The 18,021-nt window shown below is 34.9% G+C and overlaps 1 protein-coding gene across 4 annotated transcripts in view; it reads right to left on the bottom strand.

Annotated features, from left to right (window-relative positions):
- Window positions 1–18,021, bottom strand: part of lama5 (laminin, alpha 5) — a 219,849-nt gene that overhangs the window by 196,159 nt on the left and 5,669 nt on the right. For all 4 annotated transcript variants that reach the window (XM_061925868.1, XM_061925885.1, XM_061925877.1 and 1 more), the window contains exon 2: window positions 10,494–10,646. In XM_061925868.1, coding sequence (XP_061781852.1) covers window positions 10,494–10,646 — 153 coding nt within the window. The remainder of the gene's footprint in view (window positions 1–10,493; window positions 10,647–18,021) is intronic.

Raw genomic sequence — 18,021 nt, 5'->3', positions numbered from 1 at the left:
TAAAGTATGTAATTAATGTATTAATATAAGGTATGTAATTAATGTATTAATATAAGGTATGTAATTAATGTATTAATATAATGTATGTAATTAATGTATTAATATAAGGTATGTAATTAATGTATTAATATAAGGTATGTAATTAATGTATTAATATAAGGTATGTAATTAACGTATTAATATAAGGTATGTAATTAATGTATTAATATAAGGTATGTAATTAATGTGTTAATATAAGGTATGTAATTCATGTATTAATATAAGGTATGTAATTAATGTGTTAATATAAGGTATGTAATTAATGTATTAATATAAGGTATTTAATTAATGTATTAATATAATGTATGTAATTCATGTGTTAATATAAGGTATGTAATTAATGTATTAATATAAAGAATGTAATTAATGTATTAATATAAGGAATGTAATTAATGTATTAATATAAGGTATGTAATTAATGTATTAATATAAGGTATTTAATTAATGTATTAATATAAGGTATGTAATTAATGTGTTAATATAAGGTATGTAATTAATGTATTAATATAAGGTATGTAATTAATGTATTAATATAAAGAATGTAATTAATGTATTAATATAAGGAATGTAATTAATGTATTAATATAAGGTATGTAATTAATGTATTAATATAAGGTATGTAATTAATGTATTATCATGCCAACTGTTAGCATTTTAGCAATTTTCGTCATTATAAATAATATAAGCTAGCATGATTTAAAATCACTATAGAACTACCATAGCATTTTCAGTACTTAGCGCATTTTTGCGAGGTGTTACATTAACATGCCAACTGTTAGCATGTTAGCAATTTTCGTAATTTGCAAATAAAATAAGCCAAACGGCATGATGTAAAGTTACTATAGAACTTTCCTAGAATTTCTTTGAATTTAGTGATACTTTGCTAGGTGTTAACATGCCAACTATTAGCATTTTAGTAATTTTTGTCATTTGAAATAATATCAGCCAAAAGAAATGATGTAAAATCACTACAGAACTACCACAACATTTTCAGTACGTAGCGCTATTTTGCTAAATGTTTTACATGCTAACTGTTAGCATGTTAGCAATTTTTTTCGCCATTTGAAATAATATACGTCAAAAGAAAGGATGTAAAATCACTACAGAACTACCATAACATTTTCAGTACTTAGCACTATTTTGCTAAATGTTATACATGCTAACTGTTAGCATGCTAGCAATTTTTTTTTCGCCATTTCAAATCATATCAGCCAAAAGAAAGGATGTAAAATCACTACAGAACTACCATAACATTTTCAGTACTTACCGCTATTTTGCTAAATGTTTTACATGCTAACTGTTAGCATGTTATCAATTTTTTTCGTCATTTGGAATAATATCAGCCAAAAGAAAGGATGTAAAATCACTACAGAACTACCAAAACATTTTCAGTACGTACCGCTATTTTGCTAAATGTTTTACATGCTAACTGTTAGCATGCTAGCAATTTTTTTTTTCGCCATTTCAAATCATATCAGCCAAAAGAAAGGATGTAAAATCACTACAGAACTACCATAACATTTTCAGTACTTAGCACTATTTTGATAGGTGTTTTACATGCTAACTGTAAGCAATTTTTTTCACCATTTGAAATAATATAAGCCAAAAGAAAGGATGTAAAATCACTACAGAACTACCATAGCATTCTCAGCACTTAGCGCTATTTTGCTAAATGTTTTACATGCTAACTGTTAGCATGTTAGCAATTTTTTTCGCCATATGAAATAATATAAGCCAAAAGAAAGGATGTAAAATCACTACAGAACTACCACAACATTTTCAGTACGTAGCGCTATTTTGCTAAATGTTTTACATGCTAACTGTTAGCATGTTAGCAATTTTTTTCGCCATTTGAAATAATATACGTCAAAAGAAAGGATGTAAAATCACTACAGAACTACCATAACATTTTCAGTACTTAGCGCTATTTTGCTAAATGTTATACATGCTAACTGTTAGCATACTAGCAATTTTTTTTTCGCCATTTCAAATCATATCAGCCAAAAGAAAGGATGTAAAATCACTACAGAACTACCATAACATTTTCAGTACTTACCGCTATTTTGCTAAATGTTTTACATGCTAACTGTTAGCATGTTATCAATTTTTTTCGTCATTTGGAATAATATCAGCCAAAAGAAAGGATGTAAAATCACTACAGAACTACCAAAACATTTTCAGTACTTACCGCTATTTTGCTAAATGTTTTACATGCTAACTGTTAGCATGCTAGCAACTTTTTTTTTCGCCATTTCAAATCATATCAGCCAAAAGAAAGGATGTAAAATCACTACAGAACTACCATAACATTTTCAGTACTTAGCACTATTTTGATAGGTGTTTTACATGGTAACTGTAAGCAATTTTTTTCGCCATTTGAAATAATATAAGCCAAAAGAAAGGATGTAAAATCACTACAGAACTACCATAGCATTCTCAGCACTTAGCGCTATTTTGCTAAATGTTTTACATGCTAACTGTTAGCAATTTTTTTTCGCCATATGAAATAATATAAGGCAAAAGAAAGGATGTAAAATCACTACAGAACTACCATAACATTTTCAGTACTTAGTGCTATTTTGCTAAATGTTTTACATGCTAACTGTTAGCATGTTAACAATTTTTTTTCGCCATTTCAAATAATATCAGCCAAAAGAAAGGATGTATAATCACTACAGAACTACCATAACATTTTCAGTACTTAGCGCTATTTTGCTAGGTGTTTTACATGCTAACTGTTAGCATGTTAGCAATTTTTTTCGCCATTTGAAATAATATACGTCAAAATAAAGGATGTAAAACCACTACAAAACTACCATAGCATTCTCAGTACTTTGCGCTATTTTAATAGGTGTTTTACTTACTAATTGTTAGCATGTTAGCAATTTTTTTTACCATTTCAAATAATATCAGCCAAAAGAAATGATGTATAATCACTACAGAATTACCATAACATTTTCAGTACTTAGCGCTATTTTGCTAAATGTTTTACATGCTAACTGTTAGCATGTTAACAATTTTTTTTTGCCATTTCAAATAATATCAGCCAAAAGAAAGGATGTATAATCACTACAGAACTACCATAACAATTTCAGTACTTAGCGCTATTTTGCTAGGTGTTTTACATGCTAACTGTTAGCATGTTAGCAATTTTTTTCGCGATTTGAAATAATATACGTCATAATAAAGGATGTAAAACCACTACAAAACTACCATAGCATTCTCAGTACTTAGCGCTATTTTGCTAAATGTTTTACATGCTAACTGTTAGCATGTTAGCAATTTTTTTTCGCCATATGAAATAATATCAGCCAAAAGAAAGGATGTAAAATCACTACAGAACTACCATAACATTTTCAGTACTTAGCGCTATTTTGCTAAATGTTTTACATGCTAACTGTTAGCATGTTAGCAATTTTTTTCCCCATTTGAAATAATATAAGCCAAAAGAAAGGATGTTAAATCACTACAGAACTACCATAACATTTTCAGTACTTAGCGCTATTTTGCTAAATGTTTTACATACTAACTGTTAGCATGTTAGCAATTTTTTTCACCATTTGAAATATCAGCCAAAAGAAAGGATGTAAAATCACTACAGAACTACCATAGCATTCTCAGTACTTAGCGCTATTTTGCTAAATGTTTTACATGCTAACTGTTAGCATGCTAGCAATTTTTTTTCGCCATTTTAAAACATATCAGCCAAAAGAAAGGATGTAAAATCACTACAGAACTACCATAACATTTTCAGTACTTACCGCTATTTTGCTAAATGTTTTACATGCTAACTGTTAGCATGCTAGCCATTTTTTTTTCGCCATTTCAAAACATATCAGCCAAAAGAAAGGATGTAAAATCACTACAGAACTACCATAACATTTTCAGTACTTACCGCTCTTTTGCTAAATGTTTTACATGCTAACTGTTAGCATGTTAACCATTTTTTTTCGCCATTTCAAATAATATCAGCCAAAAGAAAGGATGTATAATCACTACAGAACTACCATAACATTTTCAGTACTTAGCGCTATTTTGCTAGGTGTTGTACATGCTAACCGTTAGCATGTAGGCAATTTAGATGTCAAGAACTTGTGGTACTTTTACTCTTTTAAGTGGTAGCATGCCAACTGTTAGCATGTCATCATTTCAGCCATTTCCGTCATTTGAAGTAGTCTCGGACTTGTGAAATTACTGTAGAACTGCCGTAGCATTTTTGGTAATAAGCGCTATTTTGCTAGGCGGTAGCATGCTAATTACATATCAGATTGTTTTAACGTCAACATAAATATTCTGCTCATTCATGTTTTTCCTTTGTCACAATAACAAAATAATTTCAAACGTCCACGCGCTCTTGTCTAGAACGTTCCTACGACATTTCAGTTCATCGCACGCATTTTCTACGGATGTTTCTTTACTTACGCGTACTCTATTTATTTGGACTGACGCCACAGGAAACACAAACATTTCAAGTGTTGGAAGGGGACGTCTAAGCTCCGCCCCCTCTGCAGGTTGAGGCAGGTTCACTGACATTCCTCTCTCTCTTTAATGGGGGGGGTCTTCAGTGTATACACACACACACACACACACACACACACACACACACACACACACACACACACACACACACACACACACACACACACACACACACTCAATGAGAGCTTCACCCAAATGGCGGAATAGAAGACAAGTACACACTCAGACACACACACACACACACAGACACACAAAGCGATGAATGAGGACACTCGAGCAGGAGAGCTGCACACAAAGAAGTCACATTGACAACATAAAAGCCTGTGTGTGTGTGTGTGTGTGTGTGTGTGTGTGTGTGTGTGTGTGTGTGTGTGTGTGTGTGTGTGTGTGTGTGTGTGTGTGTTCTTGTATTTCTACCCTTCTTGAGACATCAACAAGGAAAAGTAAGCGAAATCTTGGTCCCAATACGGAAAAGCATTGCATCTAATAGAGAGCCAAATACTAGAGTCCGTGAACATTGCTCCAAAGTCAGGGTTTTTTGTTGATTTAATGTGCGTACAAAAATTAAAAAGTGTGACACTTCAATCAAAAGTGAAGGTTATGTGTTAGCGACATCATTTTTATCATTAGATGGTGTACCTAATGAAGTGGCCATGTGGTGTGTATTCCTCTGTGTGTGTGTGTGTGTGTGTGTGTGTGTGTGTGTGTGTTCTTGTATTTCTACCCTTCTTGAGACACCAACAAGGAAAAGTAAGCGAAATCTTGCTCCCAATACGGAAAACCAGTGCATCTAATAGAGAGCCAAATACTAGAGTCCGTGAACATTGCTCCAAAGTCAGGGTTTTTTGTTGATTTAATGTGCGTACAAAAGTGAAAAAGTGTGACACTTCAATCAAAAGTGAAGGTTATGTGCTAGCGACATCATTTTTATCATTAGATGGTGTACCTAATGAAGTGGCCATGTGGTGTGTATTCCTCTATGTGTGTGTGTGTGTGTGTGTGTGTGTGTGTGTGTGTGTTCTTGTATTTCTACCCTTCTTGAAACACCAACAAAGAAAAGTAAGCGAAATCTTGGTCCCAATACGGAAAAGCATTGCATCTAATAGAGAGCCAAATACTAGAGTCCGTGAACATTGCTCCAAAGTCAGGATTTTTTTGTTGATTTAATGTGCGTACAAAAGTGAAAAAGTGTGACACTTCAATCAAACGTGAAGGCTATGTGTTAGCGACATCATTTTTATCATTAGACGGTGTACCTAATGAAGTGGCCATGTGGTGTGTATTCCTCTATGTGTATGTGTGTGTGTGTGTGTGCTCTTGTATTTCCACCCTTCTTGAGACATCAACAAGGAAAAGTAAGCGAAATCTTGGTCCCAATACGGAAAAGCATTGCATCTAATAGAGAGCCAAATACTAGAGTTCGTGAACATTGCTCCAAAGTCAGGTTTTTTTGTTGATTTAATGTGCGTACAAAAGTGAAAAAGTGTGACACTTCAATCAAAAGTGAAGGTTATGTGTTAGTGACATCATTTTTATCATTAGACGGTGTACCTAATGAAGTGGACATGTGGTGTGTATTCCTCTGTGTGTGTGTGTGTGTGTGTGTGTGTGTGTGTGTGTGTGTGTGTGTGTGTGTTCTTGTATTTATACCCTTCTTGAGACATCAACAAGGAAAAGTAAGCGAAATCTTGGTCCCAATACGGAAAAGCATTGCATCTAATAGAGAGCCAAATACTAGAGTCCGTGAACATTGCTCCAAAGTCAGGGTTTTTTGTTGATTTAATTTGCGTACAAAAGTGAAAAAGTGTGACACTTCAATCAAAAGTGAAGGTTATGTGTTAGCGACATCATTTTTATCATTAGATGGTGTACCTAATGAAGTGACCATGTGGTGTGTATTCCTCTGTGTGTGTGTGTGTGTGTGTGTGTGTGTGTGTGTGTGTGTGTGTTCTTGTATTTCTACCCTTCTTGAGACACCAACAAGAAAAAGTAAGCGAAATCTTGGTCCCAATACGGAAAAGCATTGCATCTAACAGAGAGCCAAATACTAGAGTCCGTGAACATTGCTCCAAAGTCAGGGTTTTTTGTTGATTTAATGTGCGTACAAAAGTGAAAAAGTGTGGCACTTCAATCAAAAGTGAAGGTTATGTGTTAGCGACATCATTTTTATCATTAGACGGTGTACCTAATGAAGTGGCCATGTGGTTTGTATTCCTCTATGTGTGTGTGTGTGTGTGTGTGTGTGTGTGTGTGTGTTCTTGTATGTCTACCCTTCTTGAGACACCAACAAGGAAAAGTAAGCGAAATCTTGGTCCCAATACGGAAAAGCATTGCATCTAATAGAGAGCCAAATACTAGAGTCCGTGAACATTGCTCCAAAGTCAGGATTTTGTGTTGATTTAATGTGCGTACAAAAGTGAACGTTGACAGGTGCAAAGGCAGCAATATATGATAAAACAAGACGGAAGCTAAAGAAGGACTTTGCTATTTATTCCTGAAAAAAACGGCCAGGTGAATTTTGACACCAATTACGAACCAAAAATAAATTAAAAAATAACTAAAAGCAGTCTTTTTCTCACAATGTGTCGACTTTTTCTCATAAAATTGGGAACAATTTCTCATATTCTTTCTGTTTCTGTAATATTGCAATATTTTCTCCAAAAATTATAATTCTTTTATGTAAAATTATTACTTTTTGATGCAAAATGCTGACATTTGTAATGTAAAATTTTGCCTTTTATCACAATATTGCAATTTTTTTTTGCAAAATTCCGATTATTATTATATTGCCAACATTTTTAATGTTTTCTTATAAAATAGTGACTTTTGTCGAGTAAAATGACAACTCTTTTCATAAAATTGCCAAAATGTTAAGCTTTTCTTGTAAAATTGCAACTGTTATTGAGTACAATTTCAACTTTTATCATAATATTGCACAAATGTTCAGTTTTTCTTGTCAAATTTGGACTTATGTTGAGTAAAATGAGGACTTTTATTATAATACTGCCAAATTTCTAAGTTTTCTTGTGAAATTCCAACTCATTTTTCACAACAAGCTTTATATTTACATAGTATGTATGTATTATTTATGTTTTAAATACACTTCTTTATATATCTAGAAAGGCTGGTCCTAAAGAGGTAGGCATTTTTCTCAGGTCTCAAGAAGGTAACAAATACAAGAATGTGTGTGTGTATGTGTGTGTTCTTGTATTTCTACACTACTTGAGACATCTAGAAGGAAAAGTATCTTCCATATGAGGAGGTGTGAACAAGTGATGACATAAATTAATAACATTGCATCTAATAGACAATGTCTCATTTGTGGTGATATCTATCAAAATGAGGGTGGTCCCAAAAAAAGAGGGATTTTTCACACTGTGTCGCTTTTAAAAGTGCTCGCCCTCTGGTCAACATATGAAATAACAAGTGTGTGTAAGAAATTGAAATGCTCCCCCTTTGGCCAAAATGAATTAAAAAAAAAAATGTATATAGAGACATACTGTAATAACTTGAAGTAAATAATGAAAATTAAAAACCAATTTAAAAATAAACCAAAAGCAGTCTTTTTCTCACAATGTGTCCACTTTTTTCTTAGAAAATTGGGAACAATTTCTCATATTCTTTCTGTTTCTGTAATATTGCAATATGTTCTCATAAAATGATTACTTTTTTATGTAAAATGATTACTTTTTGATGCTAAATTGTGACATGTTTGTCATGTAAAATTCTGCCTTTTATCACAATATTGCAATTTTTTTTGCAAAATCATTACTTTTTGTCATAATATTGCCAAGCAAAATTCCGATTATTATTATTATAATATTGCCAACATTTTTAAAGTTTTCTTATAAAAACGTGACTTTTGTCGAGTAAAGTTACGACTCTTTTTATAAAATTGCCAAAATGTTAAATTTTTCTTGGAAAACTGCGACTGTTATTGAGTAAAATTCCAACTTTTATCATAATATTGCACAAATGTTCAGTTTTTCTTGTCAAATTCTGACTTGCGTTGAGTAAAATGACGACTTTTATTATAATACTGCCAAAATTCTACGTTTTTCTTGTGAAATTCCAACTTATTTTTCACAACAAGCTTTTTTTATATTTACATAGTATGTATATATTATTAATGTTTTAAATACACTTCTTTATATATCTAGAAAGGCTGGTCCTTGAGAGGTAGGCATTTTTCTCAGGTCTCAAGAAGGTAACAAATACAAGAATGTGTGTGTGTGTGTTCTTGTATTTCTACACTACTTGAGACATCTAGAAGGAAAAGTATCTTCCATATGAGGAGGTGTGAACAAGTGATGACATAAATTAATAACATTGCATCTAATAGACAATGTCTCATTTGTGGTGATATCTATCAAAATGAGGGTGGTCCCAAAAAAGAGGGATTTTTCACACTGTGTGTCGCTTTTAAAAGTGCTCGCCCTCTGGTCAACATATGAAATAACAAGTGTGTGTAAGAAATTGAAATGTGCCCCCTTTGGCCAAAATTAATTAAAAAAAAAAATGTATACAGAGACATACTGTAATAACTTGAAGTAAATAATGAAAATTAAAAAACAATAAAAAAATAAACTAAAAGCAGTCTTTTTCTCACAATGTGTCGACTTTTTTCTTAGAAAATTGGGAACAATTTCTCATATTCTTTCTCTTTCTGTAATATTGCAATATGTTCTCATAAAATGATTACTTTTTTATGTAAAACGATTACTTTTTGATGCTAAATGGTGACATGTTTGTCATGTAAAATTCTGCCTTTTATCACAATATTGCAATTTTTTTGCAAAATCATTACTTTTTGTCATAATATTGCCAAGCAAAATTCCGATTATTATTATTATAATATTGCCAACATTTTTAAAGTTTTCTTATAAAAACGTGACTTTTGTCGAGTAAAGTTACGACTCTTTTTATAAAATTGCCACAATGTTAAATTTTTCTTGTAAAATTGCGACTGTTATTGAGTAAAATTCCAACTTTTATCATAATATTGCACAAATGTTCAGTTTTTCTTGTCAAATTTGGACTTATGTTGAGTAAAATGACGACTTTTATTATAATACTGCCAAAATTCTACGTTTTTCTTGTGAAATTCCAACTCATTTTTCACAACAAGCTTTTTTTATATTTACATAGTATGTATATATTATTTATGTTTTAAATACACTTCTTTATATATCTAGAAAGGCTGGTCCTTGAGAGGTAGGCATTTTTCTCAGGTCTCAAGAAGGTAAGAAATACAAGAATGTGTGTGTGTGTGTGTTCTTGTATTTCTGCACTACTTGAGACATCTAGAAGGAAAAGTATTTTCCATATGAGGAGGTGTGAACAAGTGATGACATAAATTAATAACATTGCATCTAATAGACAATGTCTCATTTGTGGTGATATCCATCAAAATGAGGGTGGTCCCAAAAAAGAGGGATTTTTTACACTGTGTGTCGCTTTTAAAAGTGCTCGCCCTCTGGCCAACATATGAAATAACAAGTGTGTGTAAGAAATTGAAATGTGCCCCCTTTGGCCAAAATTAATTTAAAAAAAAAGAAGTGTATATAGAGACATACTATAATAACTTGAAGTAAATAATGATTCTTGTAAAATTGCGACTGTCATTGAGTAAAATTCCAACTTTTATCATAATATTGCACAAATGTTCAGTTTTTCTTGTCAAATTCTGACTTGCGTTGAGTAAAATGACAACTTTTATAATAATACTGCCAAAATTCTACGTTTTTCTTGTGAAATTCCAACTCATTTTTCACAACAAGCTTTTTTTTATATGTGCATAGTATGTATATATTATTAATGTTGTAAATACACTTCTTTATATATCTAGAAAGGCTGGTCCTAAAGAGGGAGGCATTTTTCTCAGGTCTGAAGAAGGTAAGAAATACAAGCTAAAGCTGAAGAAGTCCACTTTAGCATGGTTGAGAGAGGATTTAGCCACAAAACCAGCATCTTACCTGTCCGAGGTCGAGCGTCACGTTGACCTGGTTGAAGTCGGTGCTGCGCGACAGAGGCGGGCTCTGCCACCATCGCTCCGTCCCGTCGACGGCGTTGGTGATGGGGTGGGCGCGGTCGCTGTCACCATGGCTACAGGTGTCGCAGTACTGACCCTGAGGAGGCAAAGACTTGTCAAATGTCGGAGGTTGTTTTTTGTTTTTTTGTGGCATTTTGGTGACGGAGGAGCAGAGGTGGGTAGTAACGCGCTACATTTACTCCGTTACATCTACTTGAGTAACTTTTGGGATAAATTGTACTTTTAAGAGTAGTTTTAATGCAACATACTTTTACTTTTACTTGAGTATATTTATAGAGAAGAAACGCTACTTTTACTCCGCTACTTTTATCTACATTCAGCTCGCTACTCGCTACTAATTTTGATCGATCTGTTAATGCACGCTTTGTTTGTTTTGGTTTGTCAGACAGACCTTCATAGTGCCTGCGTTTCAACAAATACAGTCACTGGTGACGTTCACTCCGTTCCACCAATCAGATGCAGTCACTGGTGACGTTGGACCAATCAAACAGAGCCAGGCGGTCACATGACCTGACTTAAACAAGTTGAAAAACTTATTGGGGTGTTACCATTTAGTGGTCAATTGTACGGAATATGTACTGTACTGTGCAATCTACTAATACAAGTTTCAATCAATCAATCAAAAATGTGAAGGAAAAAAGACCCTTTTTTTATTTCAACCGTACTTCCCGTCAAAAGCCTAAAGACTGACTACACAGTTCCTGTCTTCACAATAAAAGTGCCGCTCCATCCCGCCTGCGCTTTCAAAATAAGAGTCTCCGAAAGCCAGCGCAAACAAGCTAGCAAGCTACGGAGTTTGCCGCCAATGTATTTCTTGTAAAGTGTATAAAAACAAATATGGAAGCTGGACAAATAAGATGCCAAAAACCAACCACTTTCATGTGGTATTGGACAGAAAGGAAGACTTTTTTTTTCTCTTCCATTCGAAAATGTGGACGTTATCATCACTACTGTCTGATTACAATCAATGCAAGTCATCAGAATCAGGTAATACACCAACTTATATTCTTGTCTTCATGAAAGAAAGGAATCTATATGTGTTAAACATGCATGTATATTCATTAAAACACCTTCAACATGTAAACAAAAACGGCAAAATAAATAAATATAAATTATATACTGTATATATCAATGTATGTATATATATATATATATGTATATATATATAAATATGATATGTGTGTGTATGTTACTCATCAGTTACTCAGTACTTGAGTAGTTTTTTCACAACATACTTTTTACTTTTACTCAAGTAAATATTTGGGTGACTACTCCTTACTTTTACTTGAGTAATAAATCTCTAAAGTAACAGTACTCTTACTTGAGTACAAATTCTGGCTACTCTACCCACCTCTGCGGAGGAGAGAAAAATCAGAATCAGAATAGTTTTTACTGCCATTGTTTGAGGACGGTTTCACAAACTAGGAGTTTTACTTGGTGCAGCATAAAACACAGAATATAATAACATGAGCTGTAACGGAGCTATCAGATCTTGTTATTGCTCTACGGTGTTATACGAACCACAATCAGCACCCGTCAATCAGTGAAACTCGAGTCCTCGTCGAGTACCTGGCAAGCTAGATAGCCATGTCTTAAAGCAGGCCTGGGCAATTATTTTGACTCAGGGGGCAAATTTATGGAAAAAAATGTGTCTGGGGGCCGGTATATCTACAAAACTGAATAAGACATCCAGAATGTACATGAAAATAAAGAATGTGGGATTTACAATATTAACTATGACCAATAAAACACTGAATATTGACAACATGTGAACGTCACACCCCCTCTCCATCCACATATTTTACAATCAAGCAAAACATGTCAAGACTTGGACTTAGGCTTGGTTTGTTCTCCCGAGGTGCAAGTGAATTGGACTGGTCATGGCGTGAAGGTAAATACATTTTTAATAATAACACTCAAAAGAACAAAAGGCGCGCTCAAGGCGGATGTACAAACTTGACTAATGAAAACAAAAGGCTTGCACGGGGGCAAAAAACTAGGAACAACAAAAAAACACTAACTGTGGCAATAATAAACAAACTTACTTGGCATGGACATGAAGTGCGCAGAGGTGGACAGAGTGTGACAGGGGGCATAAATGCGGGGATGTCGTCAGGACGAACAACAGAAAATGAATGAACTTAAATACTATGGACATGATTAGTGAAAGCAGGTGCGTGACTCAAAACGTGAAACAGGTGCGTGACGTGACAGGTGAAAACTAATGGTTGCTATGGTGACAAACAAGCGTGCACAATGAGTCCAAACGTGGAACAGGTGAAACTAATGGGTAATCATGCAAACAAGACAAGGGAGTGAAAAGCCAGAAACTAAACAAAACATGACTTAAAACAAAACATGATTACTTAGACAGGACAAAACACAACAAAAATGCAACAAACACAGCAAAACAAACAAAAAAACCCACCTACAATCTGATATATCACTACGCTTTAGAACTTTGTTGTGAAAATCTCCACACTGCTTGGTGCCTCGTCTGAGCTGCTGTGACTTAGATGACCATAGTAACTAATTACATGACCATAGTAACTAATTAGATGAGTATAGTAACTACAAACCCTGTTTTCATATGAGTTGGGAAATTGTGTTAGATGTAAATATAAACGGAATACAATGATTTGCAAATCCTTTTCAAGCCATATTCAGTTGAATATGCTACAAAGACAACATATTTGATGTTCAAACTCATAAACATTTTTTTTTTTTTTTTTTGCAAATAATCATTAACTTTAGAATTTGATGCCAGCAACACGTGACAAAGAAGTTGGGAAAGGTGGCAATAAATACTGATAAAGTTGAGGAATGCTCATCAAACACTTATTTGGAACATCCCACAGGTGTGCAGGCTAATTGGGAACAGGTGGGTGCCATGATTGGGTATAAAAGTAGATTCCATGTCTTTCACAAGAAAGGATGGGGCGAGGTACACCCCTTTGTCCACAACTGCGTGAGCAAATAGTCGAACAGTTTAAGAACAACGTTTCTCAAAGTGCAATTGCAAGAAATGTAGGGATTTCAACATCTACGCTCCATAATATCATCAAAAGGTTCAGAGAATCTGGAGAAATCACTCCACGTAAGCGGCATGGCCGGAAACCAACATTGAATGACCGTGACCTGTATCAAAAACCGACATCAATCTCTAAAGGATATCACCACATGGGCTCAGGAACACTTCAGAAAACCACTGTCAGTAACTACAGTTGGTCGCTACATCTGTAAGTGCAAGTTAAAGCTCTACTATGCAAAGCGAAACCCATTTATCAACAACACCCAGAAACGCCGCCGGCTTCTCTGGGCCCGAGATCATCCAAGATGGACTCATGCAAAGTGGAAAAGTGTTCTGTGGTCTGACGAGTCCACATTTCAAATTGTTTTTGGAAATATTCGACATCGTGTCATCCGGACCAAAGGGGAAGCGAACCATCCAGGCTGTTATCGACACAAAGTGTAAAAGGCAGCATGTGTGATGGTATGGGGTTGCATTAGTGCCCAAGACATGGGTAACTTACACATCTGTGAAGGCACCATTAATGCTGAAAGGTACATACAGGTTTTGGAACAACATATGCTGCCATCTAAGCGCCGTCTTTTTCATGGACGCCCCTGCTTATTTCAGCAAGACAATGCCAAGCCACATTCAGCACGTGTTACAACAGCGTGGCTTCGTAAAAAAAAGAGTGGGGGTACTTTCCTGGCCCGCCTGCAGTCCAGACCTGTCTCCCATTGAAAATGTGTGGCGCATTATTATGAAGCGTGAAATACGACAGCGGAGACCCCCGGACTGTTGAACGACTGAAGCTCTACATAAAACAAGAATGGGAAAGAATTCCACTTTCAAAGCTTCAACAATTAGTTTCCTTAGCTCCCAAACGTTTATTGAGTGTTGTTAAACGAAAAGGTGATGTAACACATGCCCTTTCCCAACTACTTTGGCACGTGTTGCAGCCATGAAATTCTAAGTTAAATTATTATTTGCAAAAAAATAAATAAAGTTTATGAGTTTGAACATTAAATATGTTGTCTTTGTAGCATATTCAATTGAATATGGCTTGAAAATGATTTGCAAATCATTGTATTCTGTTTATATTTACATCTAACACAATTTCCCAACTCATATGGAAACGGGGTTTGTAATTAGATGACCATAGTAACTAATTAGATTACCATAGTAACTAGTATATCATGCAAAAGCGCAGATTCCAACCATTGAAATACTTTGTATAGTTGAAGACTTAAAAAAGATGAGTGCACATCATAATGGCAGCTACACTTTCCATCTTAAAGATCTAAAAAAATGATTTGGGAATGTCTGGCGGGCCAGATTGAAAAGCTTAACGGGCCGCATGTGGCCCCCGGGCCTTAGTTTGCCCAGGTCTGTCTTAAAGCAGCTCTTCCTGAGGGTGTTTCAGTGTTATAACTTCACCTTTATCTTGACTTTTTACACCAAAATGCGTCCATTCTCCCTTTTCTGTCTCCACACTGTGTCTGCTTGTAAGTACTCAGTGTGTGTGCGCTGCCATACATGCTCCTCTGCTGGTAAAACCAGCACGTCTGTGCCGTCATGCCCGGGAGCCGGTACTTTTCAAACAGAGTATAGTACCGTTTTTGATTCATTAGTGCTGGGATACTATACTAGTACTGGTTTTTGATTCATTAGTGCTGGGATACTATGCTAGTACTGGTTTTTGATTCATTAGTGCTGGGATACTATACTAGTACTGGTTTTTGATTCATTAGTGCTGGGATACTATACTAGTACTGGTTTTTGATTCATTAGTGCTGGGATACTATACTAGTACTGGTTTTTGATTCATTAGTGCGGCGATACTATGCTAGTACTGGTTTTTGATTCATTAGTGCAGCGATACTATACTAGTACTGGTTTTTGATTCATTAGTGCGGCGATACTATACTAGTACTGGTTTTTGATTCATTAGTGCGGCGATACTATACTAGTACTGGTTTTTGATTCATTAGTGCGGCGATACTATACTAGTACTGGTTTTTGATTCATTAGTGCGGCGATACTATACTAGTACTGGTTTTTGATTCATTAGTGCTGGGATACTATACTAGTACTGGTTTTTGATTCATTAGTGCGGCGATACTATACTAGTACTGGTTTTTGATTCATTAGTGCGGCGATACTATACTAGTACTGGTTTTTGATTCATTAGTGCTGGGATACTATACTAGTACTGGTTTTTGATTCATTAGTGCGGCGATACTATACTAGTACTGGTTTTTGATTCATTAGTGCTGGGATACTATACTAGTACTGGTTTTTGATTCATTAGTGCGGCGATACTATACTAGTACTGGTTTTTGATTCATTAGTGCGGCGATACTATACTAGTACTGGTTTTTGATTCATTAGTGCGGCGATACTATACTAGTACTGGTTTTTGATTCATTAGTGCGGCGATACTATACTAGTACTGGTTTTTGATTCATTAGTGCGGCGATACTATACTAGTACTGGTTTTTGATTCATTAGTGCGGCGATACTATACTAGTACTGGTTTTTGATTCATTAGTGCGGCGATACTATACTAGTACTGGTTTTTGATTCATTAGTGCGGCGATACTATACTAGTACTGGTTTTTGATTCATTAGTGCGGCAATACTATACTAGTACTGGTTTTTGATTCATTAGTGCTGGGATACTATACTAGTACTGGTTTTTGATTCATTAGTGCTGGGATACTATACTAGTACTGGTTTTTGATTCATTAGTGCTGGGATACTATACTAGTACTGGTTTTTGATTCATTAGTGCGGCGATACTATACTAGTACTGGTTTTTGATTCATTAGTGCGGCGATATTATACTAGTACTGGTTTTTGATTCATTAGTGCGGCGATACTATACTAGTACTGGTTTTTGATTCATTAGTGCGGCGATACTATACTAGTACTGGTTTTTGATTCATTAGTGCTGGGATACTATACTAGTACTGGTTTTTGATTCATTAGTGCGGCGATACTATACTAGTACTGGTTTTTGATTCATTAGTGCTGGGATACTATACTAGTACTGGTTTTTGATTCATTAGTGCTGGGATACTATACTAGTACTGGTTTTTGATTCATTAGTGCTGGGATACTATACTAGTACTGGTTTTTGATTCATTAGTGCGGCGATACTATACTAGTACTGGTTTTTGATTCATTAGTGCGGCGATATTATACTAGTACTGGTTTTTGATTCATTAGTGCGGCGATACTATACTAGTACTGGTTTTTGATTCATTAGTGCGGCGATACTATACTAGTACTGGTTTTTGATTCATTAGTGCTGGGATACTATACTAGTACTGGTTTTTGATTCATTAGTGCGGCGATACTATACTAGTACTGGTTTTTGATTCATTAGTGCGGCGATACTATACTAGTACTGGTTTTTGATTCATTAGTGCGGCGATACTATACTAGTACTGGTTTTTGATTCATTAGTGCGGCGATACTATACTAGTACTGGTTTTTGATTCATTAGTGCTGGGATACTATACTAGTACTGGTTTTTGATTCATTAGTGCTGGGATACTATACTAGTACTGGTTTTTGATTCATTAGTGCTGGGATACTATACTAGTACTGGTTTTTGATTCATTAGTGCGGCGATACTATACTAGTACTGGTTTTTGATTTATTAGTGCGGCGATACTATACTAGTACTGGTTTTTGATTCATTAGTGCTGGGATACTATACTAGTACTGGTTTTTGATTCATTAGTGCTGGGATACTATACTAGTACTGGTTTTTGATTCATTAGTGCGGCAATACTATACTAGTACTAGTTTTTGATTCATTAGTGCTGGGATACTATACTAGTACTGGTTTTTGATTCATTAGTGCTGGGATACTATACTAGTACTGGTTTTTGATTCATTAGTGCTGGGATACTATACTAGTACTGGTTTTTGATTCATTAGTGCGGCGATACTATACTAGTACTGGTTTTTGATTTATTAGTGCGGCGATACTATACTAGTACTGGTTTTTGATTCATTAGTGCTGGGATACTATACTAGTACTGGTTTTTGATTCATTAGTGCGGCGATACTATACTAGTACTGGTTTTTGATTTATTAGTGCGGCGATACTATACTAGTACTGGTTTTTGATTCATTAGTGCTGGGATACTATACTAGTACTGGTTTTTGATTCATTAGTGCTGGGATACTATACTAGTACTGGTTTTTGATTCATTAGTGCTGGGATACTATACTAGTACTGGTTTTTGATTCATTAGTGCTGGGATACTATACTAGTACTGGTATACCGTACAACCCTACAGGGAACTAACAGCCTGCAAGTGGACCAGTTCCCAGAGACAAGTTCTTGCGACTCCATGAGTCCAGAATCAGGAAAAAAAAACTGTTGAAGGACTCGCACATCTCCACTCGCAGGGTGACGAGGTCT

The sequence above is a fragment of the Nerophis lumbriciformis genome, linkage group LG01 (genome assembly GCF_033978685.3).
Source record: "Nerophis lumbriciformis linkage group LG01, RoL_Nlum_v2.1, whole genome shotgun sequence".
Classification (NCBI taxonomy): domain Eukaryota; kingdom Metazoa; phylum Chordata; class Actinopteri; order Syngnathiformes; family Syngnathidae; genus Nerophis; species Nerophis lumbriciformis.
Note: the sequence above shows the minus strand (reverse complement) of the source record. Positions and strands in the feature narration are given on the sequence as shown.